Below are 21,248 nucleotides of genomic sequence, written 5' to 3'. Positions count from 1 at the left end.
TTTCATTATAGTTCATTATAAGATATTTAATATACTTCCCTGTGCTATGCAGTAGGGCCTTGTTGTTTATTTTATATATAGTGGTGTGTATCTGCTAATCCCAAACTCCTAATTTATCCCTCTCCTCACCTTTCCCTTTGGTAACCATAAGTTTGTCTTCTAAGTCTGTGAGTCTATTTCTGTTTTGGAAGTAAGTTCATCTGTATCACATATTAGATTCCACATGTAAGTGATACTATATGATGTTTGTCCTTCTCCGCCTTTGTCTGACTTACTTCACTTAGTACCATAAGCTCTAGGGCCATGTATGTTGCTGCAAATGACACTGTTTCATCCCTTTTATGGCTGAGTAGTATTTTATTGTGTATATATACACCACCGCTTCTTTACCCACTCATCTGTTGATGGACACTTGGGCTGCTTCCCTGTCTTGGCCATTGTAAACAGTGATGCTATGAACTGGGTGCTTGTATCTTTAGAGTTTTCTTCAGATGCATGCCCAGGAGTGGGATTGCAGGATCCTGCCTGCAATTAGCTTAGCTCCAGTTTCAGTTTTTTAAGGCACCTCCACGCTATTTTCCACAGTGGCTGCACCAATTTACATGCCTACCAACAGTGTAAGAGGATGGGGTGTTAGTGTTTAATGAGGACGGGGTTTCAGTTTGAGAAGATGAAGAAGTTCTGGAGATGGATGGTGGTGACGGTTGCACGCAATGTGAATGTACTTAATGCCACTAAGCTGTATACTCACAAAGGGTTGAAATAGTACATTTTATGCTACGATCATTTTATCACAAAGGAAATTTAACTGAGCTACTTCTTAATGCACTCAGTAACTCTTACACAAGTGTTTTTTAAATGAATAGAGACACAACACATTGGCAGATGCTACAAATGGCCCACGACTGGGGCGGAGGACCAGAAATAACCCCAAGGATCAAAAGAAAGAAGGAATTAAGTAGAAAGTCAAGTTGGGACAGTCCCGTGTGAGAAAGGGGCAGGAAACAAGCTGATACCTCAGTGGCAGACGAAAATAAAAATAAAAACAGGAGGTGAGGTTCACCTGTCCCGTAAGAGGTAGAAGTTCACTCCACAAGCACGCGTAAGGAAGCAGCTACCAGCGACCACGCACACTGCTCTATGCTTCCTGCAAAACTGCAGGACAAGCAAGCGAGAAAATAAGCAGCCTCACTGCAAGGCAGGCTGTAGGGAGCCGCTAAGATCAACCCAACGTGAGTGAGAACTGGGTCGCGCAGGCTTGTAACTGTCAGAGCCAAGTGGAAGCTGGAAATAAAATAATTGCCATGGCTATGCTTGTACCCGAGCAGAAGCAGACCTGTGCTGTGACTCGGCTAATCACATTCATCACCACTCCTTCCTCCCAAGTCTTTAAAGCCTGAAGAGAGAGGTCACCAGCAAACAGAGGAGAACAACTGCTTACAGACGTTCCAACAGGCCAACGCCTGGGCCCCAGCCCCAGACAGCCTGACTTAGCTGCTCTAGGGTAGAAACTGGACATTTAAAATCTCTCCAGGTGACTCAAACGGGCACCCGGGCCTGAGATCCACCCAGTTAGAATAGCAACTGCGCTCCATCTAGTCCTGGTCCTGGGAGACCCTTGGGTAGAGGAAACAGCAGAAGATGCTCTAGAGGTGGACTCAGGAGGAGGATGCGTTTTCATCCCTCAGTCAGAGGGGACCGCCTGCAATTTTACAGCCGCCCTTGACCAGACGAAATCCACCCCACCTGCTCAGGAGGTGGGCTCCCCCGGGGAGCTTAGCACCCAGCCAGGCCCGTGAGGGTTAAGAGGCCCTCCTGCCACTGATCAGAAGGGCTTCTCGGGGCATGTGACCCACAGAGGTCTCTCCCTCTGGAAGGAACCCCACTCCACCCCCACCCTGGCCCAACCAACAGAAGGGAGGGTCTCCTAGGCTAGGCTCCTATGTGTTCTTCCCCACTCAGGAGTGGGGAGAAGGGAAGAGGACCCCGGGAGAGCGCTTACCTCTGAGCTGCCCAGCGCAGGGAAGCCTGGGCCTGGGCCCCCAGGTGGCCCAGGAGGGTGCTGAGGGCGGGCTGTTGAGAAGGAAGCTGAAAGTGCAGGCTGCTTCTCTCCTTCTCCAGGGCTTCTAATCTTTGTTGGATCATCTCGGCTGGAAACCCAAAAGGATGAGAGAGAAAGAAAGAAACATGCGACTCAAAATAGACAACCCAAGGTCCCTGGCTCCACCCCCCGCCAATGGTCGCCTCAGCGACATAATAGAAAGGTCACTTGTTTCTAGGTCAGTACTCTTCATCTCTAGGTTGATGTTTTTTAAGTATCTTCTGTCTTTTTATTGAAAATACAGCCCCCTTAGCTTTCATTCTTCTAAGTCTCAGAGGTTATAGTCCATGTATTTATATGATGATCATCATTATGATCATCACACAGGAGCATGCGTCATACTGTGCATATCAGTCAGTCGTGTCCGACCCTTGGTGACCCCATGGACTGTAACCCGCCAGGCTCCTCTGTCCATGGGATTCTCCAGGCAAGAATACTGGCGTGGGTTGCCATTTCCTTCTCCAAGGGATCTTCCCAACCCAGGGATTGAATCTGCATCTTGCATCCCCTGCATTGGCAGGTAGGTTCTTTACCACCACACCAACTGGGAAGCCCATACCTCACACGAATTATTTTTAACACCATGATGGTCACTTAGGAGAAAACCTGCTAATGTTGATGAGTTCTGTACAACCAGTTGAAAAAGATCAGTCTCCAAGTGTTGATTTTGAGAATGTTTCCTTAGACACTGTTCATCAAGAGAGACTCACTCACAGTTGCTAAAGTCACTAAAGTGATGCTCAAACTCTGTCATGCTACAGATGAGCAGAGATCCACTTCTGTTCAGAGTATGGCTCTTATTATTTTTTCAAAGACATTCAATCTCCTAAGAGAAGGCATAAGCAGTAATCACTGCGAGACATTTTTTTCTTCAAAGAAAATAAGCTGCAGAAATTGGAATCCCATTAACTAAGAACCTACCCTCATAATCAAATACCTCAAGAACTGGAAAGTTTCCCATAAAGCTATTTTTTTTTAGAAATGCAAGGACTGGAGTTAAAAATATGTGAGTCAGAGCTTCCCTTCCGTTGGTCCTTGACCGGTGGGAAGGACCTTGATCCCCCCCGCCCCCTGGTAGTAGATGGGCTCTGGGGCCCCGGAGATCCCAGGCAGCCACTTCCAGCCGCGAGCGCCACCTGCTGACCCCGGTGTGCAACGCAAATACTAGCCTTTACTATCGGGGCTTCCCAGGTGGCAGGAGTGGTAAAGAACCCGCCTGCCAATTCAGGCGATGTAAGAGACACGGGCTCAATTCCTGCATCGGAAAGATCCGCTGGAGGAGGAAATGGCAACCCACTCCAGTATTCTTGCCCAGAGAATCCTACGGACGGCGGAGCCTGGCGGGCTACAGTCCATAGGGTTGCACAAAGTCGGACACGACTGAAGCGACTTAGCACACACACATCCTTTACTACGTGAGCCGTGAGAGCATGTTCCAGAGGCTCTGGCCTAGATCACAGAGTGTGCTAAGTCAATCAGTCGTGTCCGACTCTTTGTGGCCCCATGGACTATAGCCCTAAAGGCTCCTCTGTCCATGGAATTTTTCAAGCAAGAATATTAGAATGGGTTACCATTGCCTACTCCAGGGCATCTTCCCAACCCAGAGACTGAAGCTGGGTCTCTTACATCTCCTGCATGGGCAGGAGGATTCTTTACCACTAGCACCACCTGGGAAGCCCCAAAATTTAAAGCAAAGTTCTTCAAAGATACTCCTTTACTACTGTTGCTGTTGTTTAGTCACTCAGTCGTGTCTGACTCTTTGTGACCCCATGAACTGTAGCCCTCCAGCCTCCTCTGTCCATGGGATTCTCCAGGCCAGAATACTGGAGTGGGTAGCCCTTTCCTTCTCCAGGGGATCATCCCAACCCAGGGATTGAACCCACATCTCCTGAATTGGCAGGTGGATTCTTTATCACTGAGGCACCAGTGAAGCCCTAGCTCACAATATATGTTTACATTTCTACTGCCCTACAGTTCATTTTCCAAGTGAGCCATTTCTATAAGGCTCAATTTTAAATGGAAACATTGTTTCAACAAGCTTGCTATTTTGAAAGCTCTTTGAACACACTTTTTATCCTACACCAGCAGAGGTCAGTGCTAATCGCAGTGCACCCCTCTTGGGGAGCAACACGTACTTGGAGGAGACGAGGGCCCAGGTGTCATGGGGAGCAGCCCCAAGTCTCTGGGAGTGTCAATGGCAAGATCTTCCCATCAATTTGCTGCAGACCTTGGGACTAATAGCCAGAAACTTGCTGAGAGAATTTGCCAAGAATTCATTCTAGTGACACTGGAAAAGGTCATCTACATCCTGTTGGAGATCAAGTACAGGTACTGCCAGGGCTCTTAGTCTGTGCCACCTTCTTCAGAAGGACGGTGGAACTAATTCAGACACCATACTTACAACACACGGTGGATTCTGGCTGAAAGGTATACTAGGATTGGCCCAAAGTTACCCGACCAGACCCGTTCTCTAACACCAGGCTTCATTCTTTTAAAATACTTTATTTTAATTAATGTTTACATTTTTATTAATTTATTTGCTTTATTATTTAGTTATTGACTTACTTCTTGCTGTATAAGGGAGAAGGCAATGGCAACCCACTCCTGTACTCTTGCCTGGAAAATCATTCCATGGACGGAGGAGCCTGGGAGGCTGCAGCCCGTGGGGTCGCTAAGAGTCGGACACAACTGAGCAACTTCACTTTCACTTTTCACTTTCGTGCATTGGAGAAGGAAATGGCAACCCACTCCAGTGTTCTTGCCTGGAGAATCCCAGCGACAGGGGAGCCTGGTGGGCTGCCGTCTATGGGGTTGCACAGAGTCGGACATGACTGAAGCGACTTAGTAGCAGCAGCAGCTTGCTATATAAAACCAAAACTTCAGTGAAAAGCAAGCACGTAATACCTTATATGCTTTAAAATAGCATACTGATACAATCCTGATGCAGTGATAAAGATGTGTCAAGATGTTATTACATAGAGATTAGTAGGAAACTGAGTTGGCACCTCAACTCTGCCATTTCTAGCTGCCTGACCTTCAAATAACTTAACCTTTCTAAGCTTCCATTTCCTAATCTGCAGAAACAGGCCTAATAATAGTCTACACATGACAAGGTCTTCTGAGGATTAAATGAGATAATCCACACAAAGCATTTAGCACCATGCCTGGCGCCTGGCATGTGTCCAAAAGGATTGGCTATTATTAGTTACACTACAGCATCCTGGCCTTCAAGAGTCCACAAGAAAGTTAGAGACCCAGGCTGGGCTCCCTCCACTGGTCACTGTACTGTAAATTGCACCCTTCCACTGCCACATGAGAAGTCCACAGAGAACCCTAGCTGGCCTAGCAGAAGCAAACACTAGAAATGGGAAACTGGCTTCCAAAAATCAGATTCACAATAAATGCCAAAGGAAAAGTAATTGTGATTATCCCAGGAAATAACTGTGATTAGCTATGTTCAATGCTGCCACTTACTTTAAATTATTTCTATTTTATGACTTTAGAAAGTGTACTAGATCATCTCACACCGGTCAGAATGGCCATCATCAAAAAGTCTACAAACAATAAACACTGGAGAGGGTGTGGGGAAAAGGGAACCCTCCTACACTGTTGGTAGAAATGTAAATTGATGCAGCGACTATGGAAAACAGTACTGAGGTTTTTAAAAACTAAAAATAGAGCTACCATATGACCCAGAAATCCCCCTCCTAGGTGTGTATCCAAAAGAAACCATAATTCAAAAAGATACATGCACCTCTATGTTCATAGAAGCACTCTTAACAGCAGCCAAGACATGGAAGCAACCTAAATGTCCATCCACAGATGAATGGATAAAGAAGATGTGGTACATATATACAATGGAACATTACTCGGCCATAAAAAAGAATGAAATAATGTCATTTGCAGCAACATGGATGGATCTAAAGATTAGCATACTAATTGTCAGACAGAGAAAGACAAATATCATTATGATGTCATTTATAAGTGGAAACCAAAAGAAAAAAAAGTGATTGTTGCTGTTTAGTTGCTAAGTCCTGTCTGACTCTTGGAACCCCATGGACAGAGGCCATGGACTGCAGCCTTCCAGGCTTCTCTGTCCATGGGATTCTCCAGGCAAGAAGACTGGAGTGGGTTGCCATGCTCTACTCCAGGGGAACTTCCTGACTCAGGGATCAAATCCACATCTCCTGTCTCTTGCACTGGCAGGCAGGTTCTTTACCACTAGCACTACCAGGGAAGCTCTCATTTGCAGCTGGATGAGTATAAAAACGTAACACTCATCAAATCTAAAATCTACTGCCTACTTCGCAAGATTCTGCTCCTCCTTCCAAAGGCACCATCTGGGCCTGCAGTTGTGCATTCCCTGACTTGGCTTCGTCCTGTAACTCCAGGTTCTGGTGATCCTCCCTGTAGTTTCCCCACACTCACACCCTCTCCATTTGCTCTGCATCTGGTCCAGCCCAAGTCTCACCACTTCTGCAGCTGAGTTACTTTCCACCCAGGAGCTCACATCTCCACCGTTTCATCTCTGCACATCACTGACAGGGCTCCCCTCACGACACTCAGGTGTGAGAAGCTCATGAGCCAGTGAATGGACACAGGAATTTAGAGACTGTCACACCTTATCACAAGATGCTCTCCGAATCCCGGAGGACTTGCCTGGCCTCCAGGACAGAGGCCAAATGTCTATGCCTGGTGCTGGGGACCACAGGCACGCTGTCTAGCCTAGCTCACTCCACCCCCATTGCACTCTGCCCCAGAGTGATGCAGTGGCAACACTTCTTGAAAAGAACACAGAATCTAAACACTAAGAATCAGGGCACCAAGCTGGTGTAACCATTTTGGAAACTGTTTGGCAGTAACTGCATATATACACTATATCCCATGATCCAGTGATTCCACTCCTAGGGATATATCCAAAACACTTCCATCAAACAAGAAATATGACAACAGACATAAATTTATTTATAATGGTTCAAAACTCAAAATAACTCAAAAGGACCACAGATAAATAAACTACACAGCAGTAAAAACTGAACTGACTACTGCTACATGAAGAACATGGATGACTCTCATACACACACTGTACAATTCCATGTATAGAAAGTTCAGAAACAGGCAAAACCAAACTATGGTGATAGAGGTCAGAATAATGTTTATCATGGGGGAGGTAAAGATATTGTCTGGGAAATGGGGATGAGGGAGTCTCACTGAGTGTTGGAAATATGCTGTATCCCGTTCTAGGCAGTGGTTACAGAGGGCACACATACATAAAAATTGACTGAGATTTGCACTGTACAATACAGCTTTATGCACCTTATTACATTACTGGCCTTCCCAGGTGGCGCTAATGGTAAAGAACCCACCTGCCAATGCAGGAGACATAAGAAACGTGGGTTCAATCTTTGGGTCAGGAACATTTGCTGGAGGACAGCATGGCAACCTACTCCAGTATTCTTGCCTGGAGAATCCCATGGACAGAAGAGCCTGGTGGGCTACAATCCATGGGGTCACAAAGAGATGGACACAACTGAACTGACTTAGCATGCACCTTATTACATTATTATATATTTTACCTCAATTAAAAAATTTTAGTGCATTAAAAAATAAGAAGCACCTGAATTCCATCACCAACTTCAATGCTGGCAGAGTTTTCAGTGTTCAACAGGTCACTTCCCCATTTAAGTCTCAGAGTTTCATCCACTAAATGGGAAGAAGTTCTCCTCAGGGGTCTAAACAAGTCACAATTGTGATTAAACAGCAAAGAGATGTACTGGTGGTCAGCTCACAACAGACATGTTCTCTCAGCTCTGAGGCTGGAGGTCTGGTATCACCAAGGCCACATCGGGCCCTGTGAGGGGCTCTCCTAGGGCATGGGGGGCAGACTGTCGCCATGTATGACCTCACAGGTCTGAAAGAGAGGCAGCCAGCTTCTTCCTGCAAGGGCACTGATCCCATGTACGGGGCTCCATCCTCATGATCTGACCACCCCAAAGGCCCCAGCTCCTAACACCACCATATCGGGATTTGGGGTTTCAACATATGAATCTGAGGGATGCAATCAGTCCATCATATGCTTCAAAGTGGGGAGGGGACGCTTCAGCCAGAGTGGCCCATTTTATCTACCCATGTAGATGGTGTGGAAAACTGAGAGGGATGGAGGAGTGTTTGAAAATGACTGGAAATAGCATTTTTCACTTTCTAAATAACATGCGTATTTGTTATTTCATGTATTCATTCCATTAACAAATATTCTGGTAACTGAACATTCTTTGGCTGTAGGGTTGCCAGGATGAGCAAGACACAGTCCTGGTTGTTCAGGGACCCGGTGACTGGGGACAGGGGGTCAAAACCACAAACAGGCCTTGTCTTGTCTGCCCATGAGGAGGGGGATCCAGCTGTCCCACTGGGAGAGGGGGTACGTGAAGGAGCACATAGCCGTGTGTGCCTGCCAGCACTTAGGGTGCAGGGGGCAGGGCCTCAGGGAGCCACACAGAGGCCTGGGGGGCCCAGCTGGCAATGCGCCCACCAGTGCCTGAGGGTAGAGCATACTGCGGGACAGCCAGATGGGTGGGAGGCAGGTCACGCTGAGAAATAAACCGATGAAACAAGTAAGTGAATGCATGAGGGTAAAGAGAGCCAGATGTTTCAGTACGAGAGGATATTCTTATAATTACGGAAAAAGATTAGGGCTGAAAGAGCTTAGGATTGTTATATTAGATTTGGAAGAACTGGTGTGTGTGTGTGTGTGTGTGTGTGTGTGTGTGTGTGTGCGCGCGCGCGCGCGCGCACGCGCACTCAGTCATGTCTGACTCTTTGCAATCCCATGGACTGTAGCCCACCAGGCTGTTCTGTCCATCGAATTCTCCAGGCAGGAACACTGGAGTAAGTTGCCATTTCCTTCTCCAGAGGATCCTCCCGACCCAGGGGCTGAACCCGCATGGCTTATATCTCCTCCATTGGCAGGTGCGTTCTTTACCACTAGCACCATCTTTAACACAGACATAGATAATTACGGAAATATCCATTTATATGTGACTGTGTTTACAGATATTTTCTATCTTCATCCACTGAGAAAGCCTAGACACAACAGTACCCCAGTAGCAGTGGGCACACAGATCCTGGTTTCTAAATACCACCCTCCTTGAAAGGAGGCCTGGGGGGGCCTTGTAAGGCTGGCTGATTCTAAGTCTGAGGCAGGGCCAGTTCAAAATGAGTCTGGAATATCGTGTTGTACAGATAATAAGGAAAAGCTAAAGACTGATAGGGATATATCAACTGAAGACAAGAACTACATTGAATGAGCTCCCATAAGTGGCTCTAGTGGTAAAGAACCCGCCTGCCGATGGAGGAGACAGAAGAGACGCAGGTTCCATCCCTGGGTTGGGAAAATCCCCTGAAAAAGGAAATGGCAACCCATTCTAGTATTCTTGCCTGGAGAATTCCATGGACAGAGGAGTCTGGCGGGCTATGGTCCATGGGGTCACAAAGAGTCGGACACAAGTAAAGCGACTTAGCACACACACAACACAAGGCAAATTTAGAATAGTTTATGAAGTACCACCCACTGAATAGAACAGGAGTCTTGCAATTGCATCTATGCCAACAGATTGCCAACTGCTAAAGAGGAATGGCTCTTTGGTAAGGTGCAGGGCAGAAGTGTGATCTTAGCATGTAATCAGTTTCTAGAGGACAAACAGTAAATGCATGCTGAGAAGCCCGGGAGCCACGGGTATAACCAGACGGTCCAGGCTAGCATCGGCGGTGGCCAGAGGAGTCTGCCTGTGGAGATACCTGCTAAGATTTGCCAAGAAGTGCACAGTCCCTGTCCCACGTTTCCATCACGTCTCTGTCAGGGCTGCACCGCCTGAGTCCAGTCATGAGGAAGCATGTTGGAGATGGACCCACGTTGGAATTCATCCAACAAAACGTGAGGTCTGCACGCCTTAAAACTCTCAGGGACGTAGGACCGAGTACTGAGGAATGGTTCCACACAGGAGGGGACTGAGGGAACATGACGACCACGTGCAACATGCCTTAAAACTCTCAAGCACGTAGGACCGAGTACTGAGGGATGGTTCCACACAGGAGGGGACTGGGGGAACATGACAACCACGTGCAACATGCCTTAAAACGATCAAGGACGTAGGACCGAGTACTGAAGGATGGTTCCACACAGGAGGGACTGAGGGAACATGACGACCACGTGCACCATGCCTTAAAACGCTCAAGGACGTAGGACCGAGTACTGAGGGATGGTTCCACACAGGAGGATACTGGGGGAACATGACGACCACGTGCAACATGTGTTCTAGTCCAGGGAGGATAAACACCCAGCGCTGGATCCCGGTTGGTGATGTGTGAACAGTCTGAGGACCGGACAGGAAGTGTTGACTCCTCGACTGACTGAGACAGTTGCAGGGTGGGGGCGTGTGACAGGATCTTTGTTTGGGGATGTGTGTGGGGTACGTAGGGCTGCCAAGGTACTGCGTCTGCAGTTGACTCTCAAGCAAGGGATACACGCATCCAGCGGGGGACCCAGAGAGAGGGAGAGATGCGAGCTCTCTGTACTGTACTTGCAACTTCTGTAAGTGGGGAATTATTTCCAAATAAATTCTTTCTAAAACTTATGAATAACGACTTCCCTGGTGATCCAGTATCTCAGACTTCATGCTCCCAAGGCAGGGGGCCTAGGTTTGATCCCTGGCCAGGAAACATACCTGTAACTATAGATCTCACATGTGGCAACGAAGATCAAAGATCCCACATGCTGCAACTAAAGCACAACACAATCAAATAAGTACGTTTTGTTTAGAATTTTTAATTTAAAAAGTAAATAAAAAACAAAACTTACAAGTAGACAACTGCAGCACAACTAAATGGGGTATTTGTGACTTGACATCATTTGTCTGAATTCTGCTTCGTCTTTAAGAAAATCTCTTCTATCGTTCTATTTGGCCAGCGGTTGAGGAAACATAACTCACTGTCTCTGGCTTTTCTTTCTTGTACACCTCTGCCAGCTTTCTGTACATATTGTTCATCTGATTGCAGTTTGAAGCTCAAGTCTGAAAGCCAGTTTTAGAGAGTATTGCATACAGCAGGTGCTGAGTAAATGTGGTTGGCTAACTGCCAGAACAGTCACAACATTAGAATCTGGGGGTGCATTTTGTAAGCACAGTGGAGTAGTAAAAACAAACAACTCAAAGTTAACCAGGAAAGATATTACCAAGCAGTAAGCAAAATGATGCATAATATGTTCTCAATGATACAATGTATTTAATTTATGAATCTAATACACTATTTATAGGACCTCAGCAATGAAAATGCTAACTGACATCTCATTCCAATTTGGATCAAGCAAATGCTTTTTTTGATGTTGCTACAACATATTTATTAATGTTTAATTGAGGGGCAGCACTCATCTGTTACTCCTTGGCATATTAGCCCTGAGCACCTGTTTCCTGGGCTACAAGATGGAAACAGAATGAAAGAAAAGTAATTTCTACATCTATGAATAAATAAGCAAACAACCATTTACAGAGCAGTAAGAAATCTCCACACCTAAAGGCATCCTGCTAAACAGACTCAATTCCTACTGCCGTGTTCCCTCTATGGGATGACAGAAGAGATGGTGTAAACCCCTTTCTTGGCCATGCAGCCATTCTACCTTCTAAGGGGGCCCTTTAAAGTTAAGAAGCAATCAATGTCTTCCTAAGTCATCCTGCCTTGGTTTTTAATATAATAGCCAAGAAATGCTATTCATTGAGAGCTGAATAGTATAACAATTCCACATTACCATATACACCATGTGAGATGACCAGTTTACAAAGAATAAGACTGTGATAAATCGTATTTCAGACTGACCGGAGACAGCCTCTGACATTTCAATGTGTTGGAATCTGCTGGACTCGTTATCATAAAAATCAGCCACTCTTGGGGCACTGAAGCCTTCAAGCATAATAATCCTTTCTGAGCATCTATTACATGCCCAGCACTATATATACATTATTTCTGAGCTTCACAGGACTTCTATAGCAGGAATCCAATTGCAGAACCTAAGATGCAGAGAATTTAAGTCATTTGCACAAGACCTGGATTTCCCTTGTGGCTCAGCTGGTAAAGAATCCACCTGCAATACAGAGACCTGGGTTCAATCCCTGGGTTGGAAAGATCCCCCAGAGAGGGGAAAGGCTACCCACACCAGTATTCTGGCCTGGAGAATTCCATGGACTGTATAGTCCATGGGATCACAAAGAGTCGGACACAACTGAGTGACTTTCACTTTCACTTTTCAGAATGTGAACCTTGACTCTTTTGGTGGCAAACTCTAGGCTTTTGCTATTAGACTTCCCAAGAGCCACCCCCAAAACTGTACCAGCACCCACAGTTTCCCCCATCACACAGAGATGCTGTCTGTCTACTCACCTGTGTGGGTCCCTAGAGGCAGTGGCACCCACCGGGCAGAGCTGAGTCCTAATCTTCTCTGCCAATACCCAGTTCAGCACTAGGCTCACAGTAGGTACTAGGCAAAGGTACTAGGTACTTATTCATTCGTAAATAAATGAATGTCTATATTTGCATGAAGAATGCTGTAGACATGGAAAAACAACAACCAGCCTGCACACTGCTAGCGCCAAGTGCCTTGCTATCCTTACAGTGACCTCATGAGGGGGCCGTGGTTGTTCCCATTTTATAGATCAAAAGACTGAGGCTCATGGAAAGTTTAAGAGATTTTTTTTCTGGGTTAGTTGTACCACTATATGGATTTAGAAATAAAACCAAGGTCTGTCTGACTCCAAAACCTGTTCTACAGGGAAGATCACATCCTACAGTGTAGACCATATCCTGAAATACACACCAGGATGCGTTATATGGGATGCTTCTCTGGTGGTTCAGATGGTAAAGAATCTGCCTGCAATGCAGGAGACCTGGGTTTGATCCCTGGGTTGGGAAGACCCCCTAGAGAAGCGAACAGCTATCTACTCCAGTATTCAAGCCTGGTGAATTCCATGGACAGAGCAGCCTAACAGGCTACAGCCCATGGGGTGGCAAAGAGTCAAACACAACTGAACAACTAACATATATACATACGTATGCAAACGCAAACGATTCTATCAGCTCATCTTTCACCTAACCCGTTTACTCACAGGAAGCATTCAGGAGCCAAAACAAACCCAAAAAAAAGAACTGGCAAAAGTGGAAACAGCTTCACATCCAATTCTAGGGGGATGTTTAAAATAAATTACGGTATTTAGCCACTTATATGGAATGCTATGTAGAAAAACAATTAGAAAATCTGCGAGAGAGCATTTTAATATTACACAAGAAAAACAAGATACAAAATTACAAGCACGGGGCTTCCCAGGTGGCGCTAGTGGTAAAGAACCCACCTGCCAATGCAGGAGCCATTAAAAGACATGGGTTCGATCCCTGGGTCAGGAAGATCCCCTGAAAGACAGCACGGCAACCCACTCCAGTATTCTTACCTGGAAAATCCCATGGACAGAGGAGCCTGATGGGCTACAGTCCATGGAGTTGCAAAGAGTTGGACAAGACTGAAGCAACTTAGCACAACACAGTACAGGGTCCATAATTATTTATAAATATGTTTTTTTTTTAAATCTGGGAGGAACTAAGAATTTTGGCAATCAGTCATGCAATTACAGGTGACCTTTTCTCAATTTCACTTCTTAAAAAATCAGCTGTAAAATCTTGAGCTGTTTAGTATTTAGGAAAGTATTCTATTTTTTGAAAGCCTACTGGTTTCTTATCCTACTCTTTGATTTCTGCATAAAAAATGGAGATCGGCTTCCTCCAATTCTTAATGCTAAACTGCTTAAGGTAAGCCTGGTCTCCCTGGGTCATAGATCGTTTCAGTGTATCCCAAAGAGGATTGCCAGAAATGTTATATTTTTAAGCTCCCCAATGTGTGGAAAGAAGACTAAGAAATTACTTTGGTTGTGGTATAAAAGGAAAAACAAACATTTGGGGGAGATACAAAAATTTCAGAAGACAAGCAATGATTTAATCATGGTATTTGCTCACTCAGCATTTAGCCTATCACCTTGCTCTTAATAAATATTTGTTGATTCTCTCTGAAGTATTTTCATAGAATATTTGGTTTGAAGCATCTGTTCTTCCTCAGCAAGAATTTACCAGGCGAAATCAATTGTGAGCAATCAAAACAGCAAAAGTAATGAAACGTCCAGGTTCTTCCCCAGGTCTGGGACATGTGTGTGTGTGTGTGTGTGTGTGTGTGTGTAGGAGTGTGCACACAAATGTTGTCCTTTGGCCTGCAGACCATGCTTCAAGTCGCAATATTCAGACACAACACAAAACATAAAGAATTCCTCAGGATCGTGAGTTTGCCAAAGGAAGGCTTGGTTATGGGTCCTTCCAAAATATTCTTTGCGTCAACTCTCAAAACTAAATTCCCAAGAAAATATTTCTTTCACCGAGTGTCAATTACTAAATGCCCTAGGCAAGTAACTGACCAACTGAATTTTGGTTACTTTTTATAAGAGCCCGAGATATTCATAATTATAAAAATTGTCTCTAAAGTATGTTTCCACAGATGCTGTTGAAAACTGGACTACTGCATCTGTGTGCTCCGAGCTCATTGTTCAGAATTTGCAGTAGCTAAATTCTACTGGCAACTCTGTTGTCTGTATCTTTGTAACAGCCAGGTCCCCCCAGGATTCCAACCACTTCCGACACCTCTGCTGCCACTGCCTCCTCTCCCACCATCACCACCTCCCCAGCTGCCACTGCCTACTGTCCTGCCCCACCTAACACGCCAGCTACTTATTACAAGACAGGAGCTGAAAGCATTTCCAAGATGGAGGAACATTCATTTCCAAATAGCTGCAAAGCAGAGAACCCGAAAGAAGTGACAAGAGAAGAAAGGCAGAACAATGAAAAAGGTTGAAGAGAACACACCCCAAAATATTAAGAGTAGATAGCTGTCTCTGCATCTTGAGAACAAAGATGAATTTTTAAATTTATATTTCTGAACTTACTAGATGCTTTTTTACAATGATCATGTATTGCTTTAAACATTAACTAGTTATGTTTAAAGTTTGACTTTTATATAAAAGCATCTAAACACCCCCAATTGGGCTTCCCTGGTGGCTCAGCAGTAAAGAATCTACCCGCCAATGCAGGTGACACAGGAGACCCTGGTTTGATCCTCTGAAGTAGGAAACGACAACCCGCTCCAGGATTCTTGCCTAGAAAACCCCACTGACAGAGAAGCCTGGCAGGCTACAGTCCATGGGTTCACAAAAGAGTCGGACATGACTTAGCAACTCCACAAGAAACACCCCAATTACAAGGTAGATGTAAATTGGGTAAAAGACCAAGATTCAGTTATATGCTACCTAAAAGAATTCAGTCCAGCTTTGCTTGGATTAGTATTAGGATGATACATGTTTACATGGTATTACTTTAAACCCTTTTATGTCTTTACATTTAAAGTGTATTTCTTAACAAGGCCCTACTACAGCCTATGGAACTACACTCAACATTTTGTGATAACCTATAAGGGAAAACGGGCTTCTCTGGTGGCTCAGCTGGTAAAGAATCTGCCTGCAATGTGGGAGACCTGGGTTTGATCCCTGGGTTGGGAAGATCCCCTGGAGAAGGGAAAGGCTACCCACTCCAGTATTCTGGCCTAGAGAATTCCATGGACTATACAGTCCTTGGGGTCGCAAAGATTCGGACATGACTGAGCAACTTTCACTTTCACTTCACATAAGGGAAAACAATCTGAAAAAGAATATATTGGGTTGGCCAAAATGTTCATCTGAGTTTTTCTGTTTGCGTGTGTGTGTGTGTGTGTGCGCGTGTGTGTGTGTGCGCTTAGTCACTTTAGTTGTGTCTGACCCTTTGCTAACCCCATGGACTGTAGCTCACCAGGTTCCTCTGTTCATGGGATTCTCCAGGCAAGAATACTGGAGTGGGTTGTCATGTCCTCCTCCAGGGGATCTTCCCGACCCAGGGATCAAACCTGGGTCTCCTGCATCTCCTGCATTGGCAGGCAGGTTCTTTACCATTAATGCCATTGGGCATTATATATATATATATATATATATATATTATATATACACACATTATATATATATATTATATTATTAATATATATATCACTTTGCTGTACACGTGAAACTAACACAACATTGCAAATCAACTATTCTTCAATAAATAAATATGAATTTTGATAGATAAATTCCACTTTTAGAAATAAAAGGTAATTATCAGCTGGTTCATTCAGGTAACAGCAAGTAGGGTGCCTACCTGGGGTCAACTAGCACTAATTATGAAGTAACCACAGTCGGGCGTGTCTTTTTTCAGCCATTTAAAACTGTATAAACTGTGAAAGAGGAACTCTTGTTTAAAATATATTGGCAGATCTTCCTACGTGAAACAACTTTTTATGACATGTTCCTCATTTTAATTGAATTTAGATATATGATCCGTCATTACCAAAATGGCTTAAACACTTAGGCAATTACTAACTCACTCAGTCAGTTACTAACTCACTTAGCAATCTAGGCACACGGCTGATAAATGGAACACCTCTGTAGACTGAATACTGAAGGTTTATTAGGATGAAAAGGACAAAGCTTTACAGCAGACTGACCACACCTGCAAGGCTATGGGCATTTCTGGAAAGCAGTGGCACAGCTCAAAGATTCAGCCATTGATTCCCAGACCTCTTGTAGAATGACGTTATTGCAAATCCAAGTGGTCTCTTCTGAGCTTCTCCTTCATGAGCTCCTTTATCTTTCTCCACATCTGTCTGAGGGTTTGGGACTGAGGTGATGTGTCTCAGCCCTGTGAACCTTCTGTAGAAGTCAGACAAGTGAGAGTTCAAATGTCTGTTCATCACCTCTCTCCACTGGTTTTGGCTGCACTCCATTTTCACTATTAAACTGGACATGGCATTCAATTAGTTCCTATGAACAGGCTTTTCATGAGTAATTTGCTCCGCTGGTGTTTCCATACAGAATTAGTTGGACACATCTGCTTGTCACCACTCAAAAACCACAGGCTCTCTCATCCTTTTGTTAGTAATCATCACAACCTGTAATCTTTTCAGACTTCATTTTTTTTTTATAGAACATCTTTCAATATATCCATCTCTAATGGAACTCAGAATATTAGGAGTGCACTGTTAACCAACCACCGTCATTTTAAAAATATAATGCGAACCACATTGATATGCCTGTCCCCTTCAACAATGGACAAATAGAATACTCCAAACTCGATGCCTCATGCCAAAGGATTCTCCTAAACTGATCTCTGGCTAATGGCATGGCAACATAAACAGCTTAAATTCTTTGAGTGGCACAAAGGGATAGAGATAAAATGGCATATTCCAAAAAAACCTAAGAAGATTAAATAAATTCTTTTCCCCAGCCAGAGCCATTCCAATTAGGCTGAAATCCAATCAGGAGGAATCAAGCATGCTAGAATATTAGTTCCTTGGAACAAAATAGAACTAAGCTGTTTTCTTTTGGCTGAAGCACCACAACAAATAAAACTGTGACCTTCAATTCAAAGGCAATGTTAATAGAGAGAAATCACAAAACAGCAGCCAGTGATCAGAATGACTACTAAACAGCAACCCTTTCAGCTGTGAGCCTGCATTTGTACTGGTTTCAAGCAATGCCCCTATAAATAGTAAGGAGAGGCTACTGGGACTTAAAGGCTCTCCAGTTTTAGACCTAGAGTCCTCAGGAACCTTGAAGATTTAAAAAAAAAAAAAACTGGAGTGAGTAGGAATATTTTCCCAGAGCAGGAATGCAACAGTAACTGAAAGTAGATACAAGAAACACTTCAAGGCTTCCGCTTCAAGATGGGGGAGTAGAAGGGCTTGCACTCATGTCCTCCTGCAAAAGCACCAAAATTGCAACTAGCTGTTGGACAACCATCGACAGGAGGACCCTGGAACCCACCAAAAAAATACCCCACATCCAAAGACAAAGAAGAAGCTGCAGCAAGATGGTAGGAGGGGTGCAATCACAATAAAATCAAATCTCATACCCACCAGGTGGGTGACCCACAGACTGGAGAACAATACTACCAAAAAAATTCTCACACTGCTGTGGATGTTCTGAACCCCACGGCAGGATTCCCAGTCTGGGACACAGCAAAGGGACCGGGAATCCCCAGGGAATCTGGCCTTCAGGGCTGGCAGGACTTGGTTATAGGCCTTCCAGAGGACTGAGGGAAACAGAGGCTCCAGTCTTGGAGGGCACAAACAAAATTTTGCATGGACCAAGACTCAGAGGAGAGGAGCAGTGACCCCACAGGAGGCTGAACCTAAACTACCCGCTGGTGTTGGGGGGCCTCCTGTGGAGGTGCGGGTCAGCAGGGCTCACCACAGGGACGGAAGCACAGAAAGTTCCCCTTTGGAGTAAACCCTCTTCGAGTTTGCCATTAACCCTACCACAGAGGCTGTAGACCCCAGGGCTGGGTCACCTCAAGCCAAACAACTATCAGCCCCATCCAGGAGCACATAATTGGATTAATGCTTTATTAAGCAAGGCCTTGCCCACCAGAGCAAGACCCAGTTTTCCCCATCACCAGTCCCTCCCATCAAGAAGCTTATACAAGCCTCTTAGTTTCATCCATCAGAGGGCAGACAGAAGAAGCACAAGTATCACAGCAGCTAAAACAAAAACCAAATCACACAAAGTTAATCATGGTGAAAAAGCAGAAAGTTAGGTCCCAGGTGAGGGGACAAGATAAAACCCCAGAAAAACAACTAAATGAAGTGGAGATAGGCAACCTTCCAGCAAAAGAATTCAGAATAATGACAAGATCAGATCAGTCAGTTGCTCAGTCGTGTCTGACTCTTTGCGGCCCCATGAATCGCAGCACGCCAGGCCTCCCTGTCCATCACCAACTCCCAGAGTTCACTGAGACTCACACCCACTGAGTCAGTGATGCCATCCAGCCATCTCATCCTCTGTCGTCCCCTTCTCCTCCTGCCCCCAATCCCTCCCAGCATCAGAGTCTTTTCCAATGAGTCAACTCTTCGCATGAGGTGGCCAAAGTACTGGAGTTTCAGCTTTAGCATCATTCCTTCCAAAGAAACCCCAGGGCTGATCTCCTTCAGAATGGACTGGTTGGATCTCCTTGCAGTCCAAGGGACTCTCAAGAGTCTTCTCTAACACCACAGTTCAAAAGCATCAATTCTTCAGCGCTCAACCTTCTTCACAGTCCAACTCTCACATCCATACATGACCACAGGAAAAACCATAGCCTTGACTAGACGAACCTTTGTTGGCAAAGTAATGTCTCTGCTTTTGAATATGCTATCTAGGTTGGTCATAACTTTCCTTCCAAGGAGTAAGCGTCTTTTAATTTCATGGCTGCAGTTACCATCTGTAGTGATTTTGGAGCCCAGAAAAATAAAGTCTGACACTGTTTCCACTGTTTCCCCATCTATTTCCCATAAAGTGGTGGGACCGGATGCCATGATCCTTGTTTTCTGAATGTTGAGCTTTAAGCCAACTTTTTCACTCTCCACTTTCACTTTCATTAAGAGGCTTTTTAGTTCCTCTTCACTTTCTGCCATAAGGGTGGTGTCATCTGCATATCTGAGGTTATTGAGATTTCTCCCGGCAATCTTGATTCCAGCTTGTGCTTCTTCCAGTCCAGCGTTTCTCATGATGTACTCTGCATATAAGTTAAATAAACAGGGTGACAATATACAGCCTTGACATACTCCTTTTCCTATTTGGAACCAGTCTGTTGTTCCATGTCCAGTTCTAACTGTTGCTTCCTGACCTGCATACAGATTTCTCAAGAGGCAGATCAGGTGGTCTGGTATTCCCATCTCTTTCAGAATTTTCCACAGTTTATTGTGATCCACACAGTCAAAGGCTTTGGCATAGTCAATAAAGCAGAAATAGATGTTTTTCTGGAACTCTCTTGCTTTTTCCATGATCCAGCGGATGTTGGCAATTTGATCTCTGGTTCCTCTGCTTTTTCTAAAACCAGCTTGATCATCAGGAAGTTCACGGTTCACATATTGCTGAAGCCTGGCTTGGAGAATTTTGAGCATGACTTTACTAGCGTGTGAAATGAGTGCAATTGTGTGGTAGTTTAAGCATTCTTTGGCATTGCCTTTCTTTGGGATTGGAATGAAAACTGACCTTTTCCAGTCCTGTGGCCACTGCTGAGTTTTCCAAATTTTCTGGCATATTGAGTGCAGCACTTTCACAGCATCATCTTTCAGGATTTGGAATAACTAAACTGCAATTCCATCACCTCCACTAGCTTTGTTCATAGTGATGCTTTCTAAAGCCCACTTGACTTCACATTCCAGGATGTCTGGCTCTAGGTCAGTGATCACACCATCGTGATTATCTGGGTCATGAAGATCTTTTTTGTACAGTTCTTCTGTGTATTCTTGCCATCTCTTAGAATAATGATAGTGAAGATGATTCAGGGTCTCCAAAAAAGAATGGAGGCAAGATTGAGATGATGCAAGAAATGTTTACCAAAGACCTAGAAGAACTAAAGAACAACAACAACAACAAAAAAAAAATAGAGACAAATAACACTAGAAGGAGTCAATAGCAGAATAACTTAGGCAGAAGCATGGATAAATGACCTGGAGGACAGAATGGTGGAAATCACTGCCACAGAACAGAATATAGAAAAAAAAGAATGAAAAGAAATGTAGACAGCTTAAGAGACCTCTGGAACAACATTAAATGCATCAACATTTGCATTATAGGAGTCCCAGAAGGAGAGCAGAGAGAGAAAGGGCCTGAGAAAATATTTGAAGCAATAATAGCTGAAAAATTCCTGAACATGGGAAAGGAAATAGCCAACCAAGTCCAGGGATCACAGAGAGTCCCAGGAAGGATAAACCCAAGGAGGAACATACCAAGACATATAGTAATCAAACGGACAAAATTAAATACAGAGATAAAATATTAAAAGCAACAAGGAAAAAACAACAAATAACATACAACATAACATATTTGTCATAATAAAAGTGGCAAATAACACACAAGGGAACTCCCATCAGGCTATCAGTTGATACTCTAAAAGCCAGAAGGGAGCATGATTATATTAAAAGTGATGAAAAGGAAAAACCTACAACCAAGAACACTCTACCCAGCAA

The 21,248-nt window shown here is 44.5% G+C and overlaps 1 protein-coding gene across 5 annotated transcripts in view; it reads right to left on the bottom strand.

Annotated features, from left to right (window-relative positions):
• DISC1 (DISC1 scaffold protein) overlaps positions 1–21,248 on the bottom strand; it is a 427,730-nt gene that overhangs the window by 280,311 nt on the left and 126,171 nt on the right. For all 5 annotated transcript variants that reach the window (XR_011564628.1, XM_070781908.1, XM_070781909.1 and 2 more), the window contains exon 4: positions 2,003–2,150. Coding sequence is in view for 4 of the 5 variants with exons in the window: in XM_070781908.1 (XP_070638009.1) it covers positions 2,003–2,150 (148 nt within the window). In the remaining variant the exon portion in view is untranslated. The remainder of the gene's footprint in view (positions 1–2,002; positions 2,151–21,248) is intronic.

The sequence above is a fragment of the Bos indicus genome, chromosome 28, assembly GCF_029378745.1.
Source record: "Bos indicus isolate NIAB-ARS_2022 breed Sahiwal x Tharparkar chromosome 28, NIAB-ARS_B.indTharparkar_mat_pri_1.0, whole genome shotgun sequence".
NCBI lineage: Eukaryota > Metazoa > Chordata > Mammalia > Artiodactyla > Bovidae > Bos > Bos indicus.
Note: the sequence above shows the minus strand (reverse complement) of the source record. Positions and strands in the feature narration are given on the sequence as shown.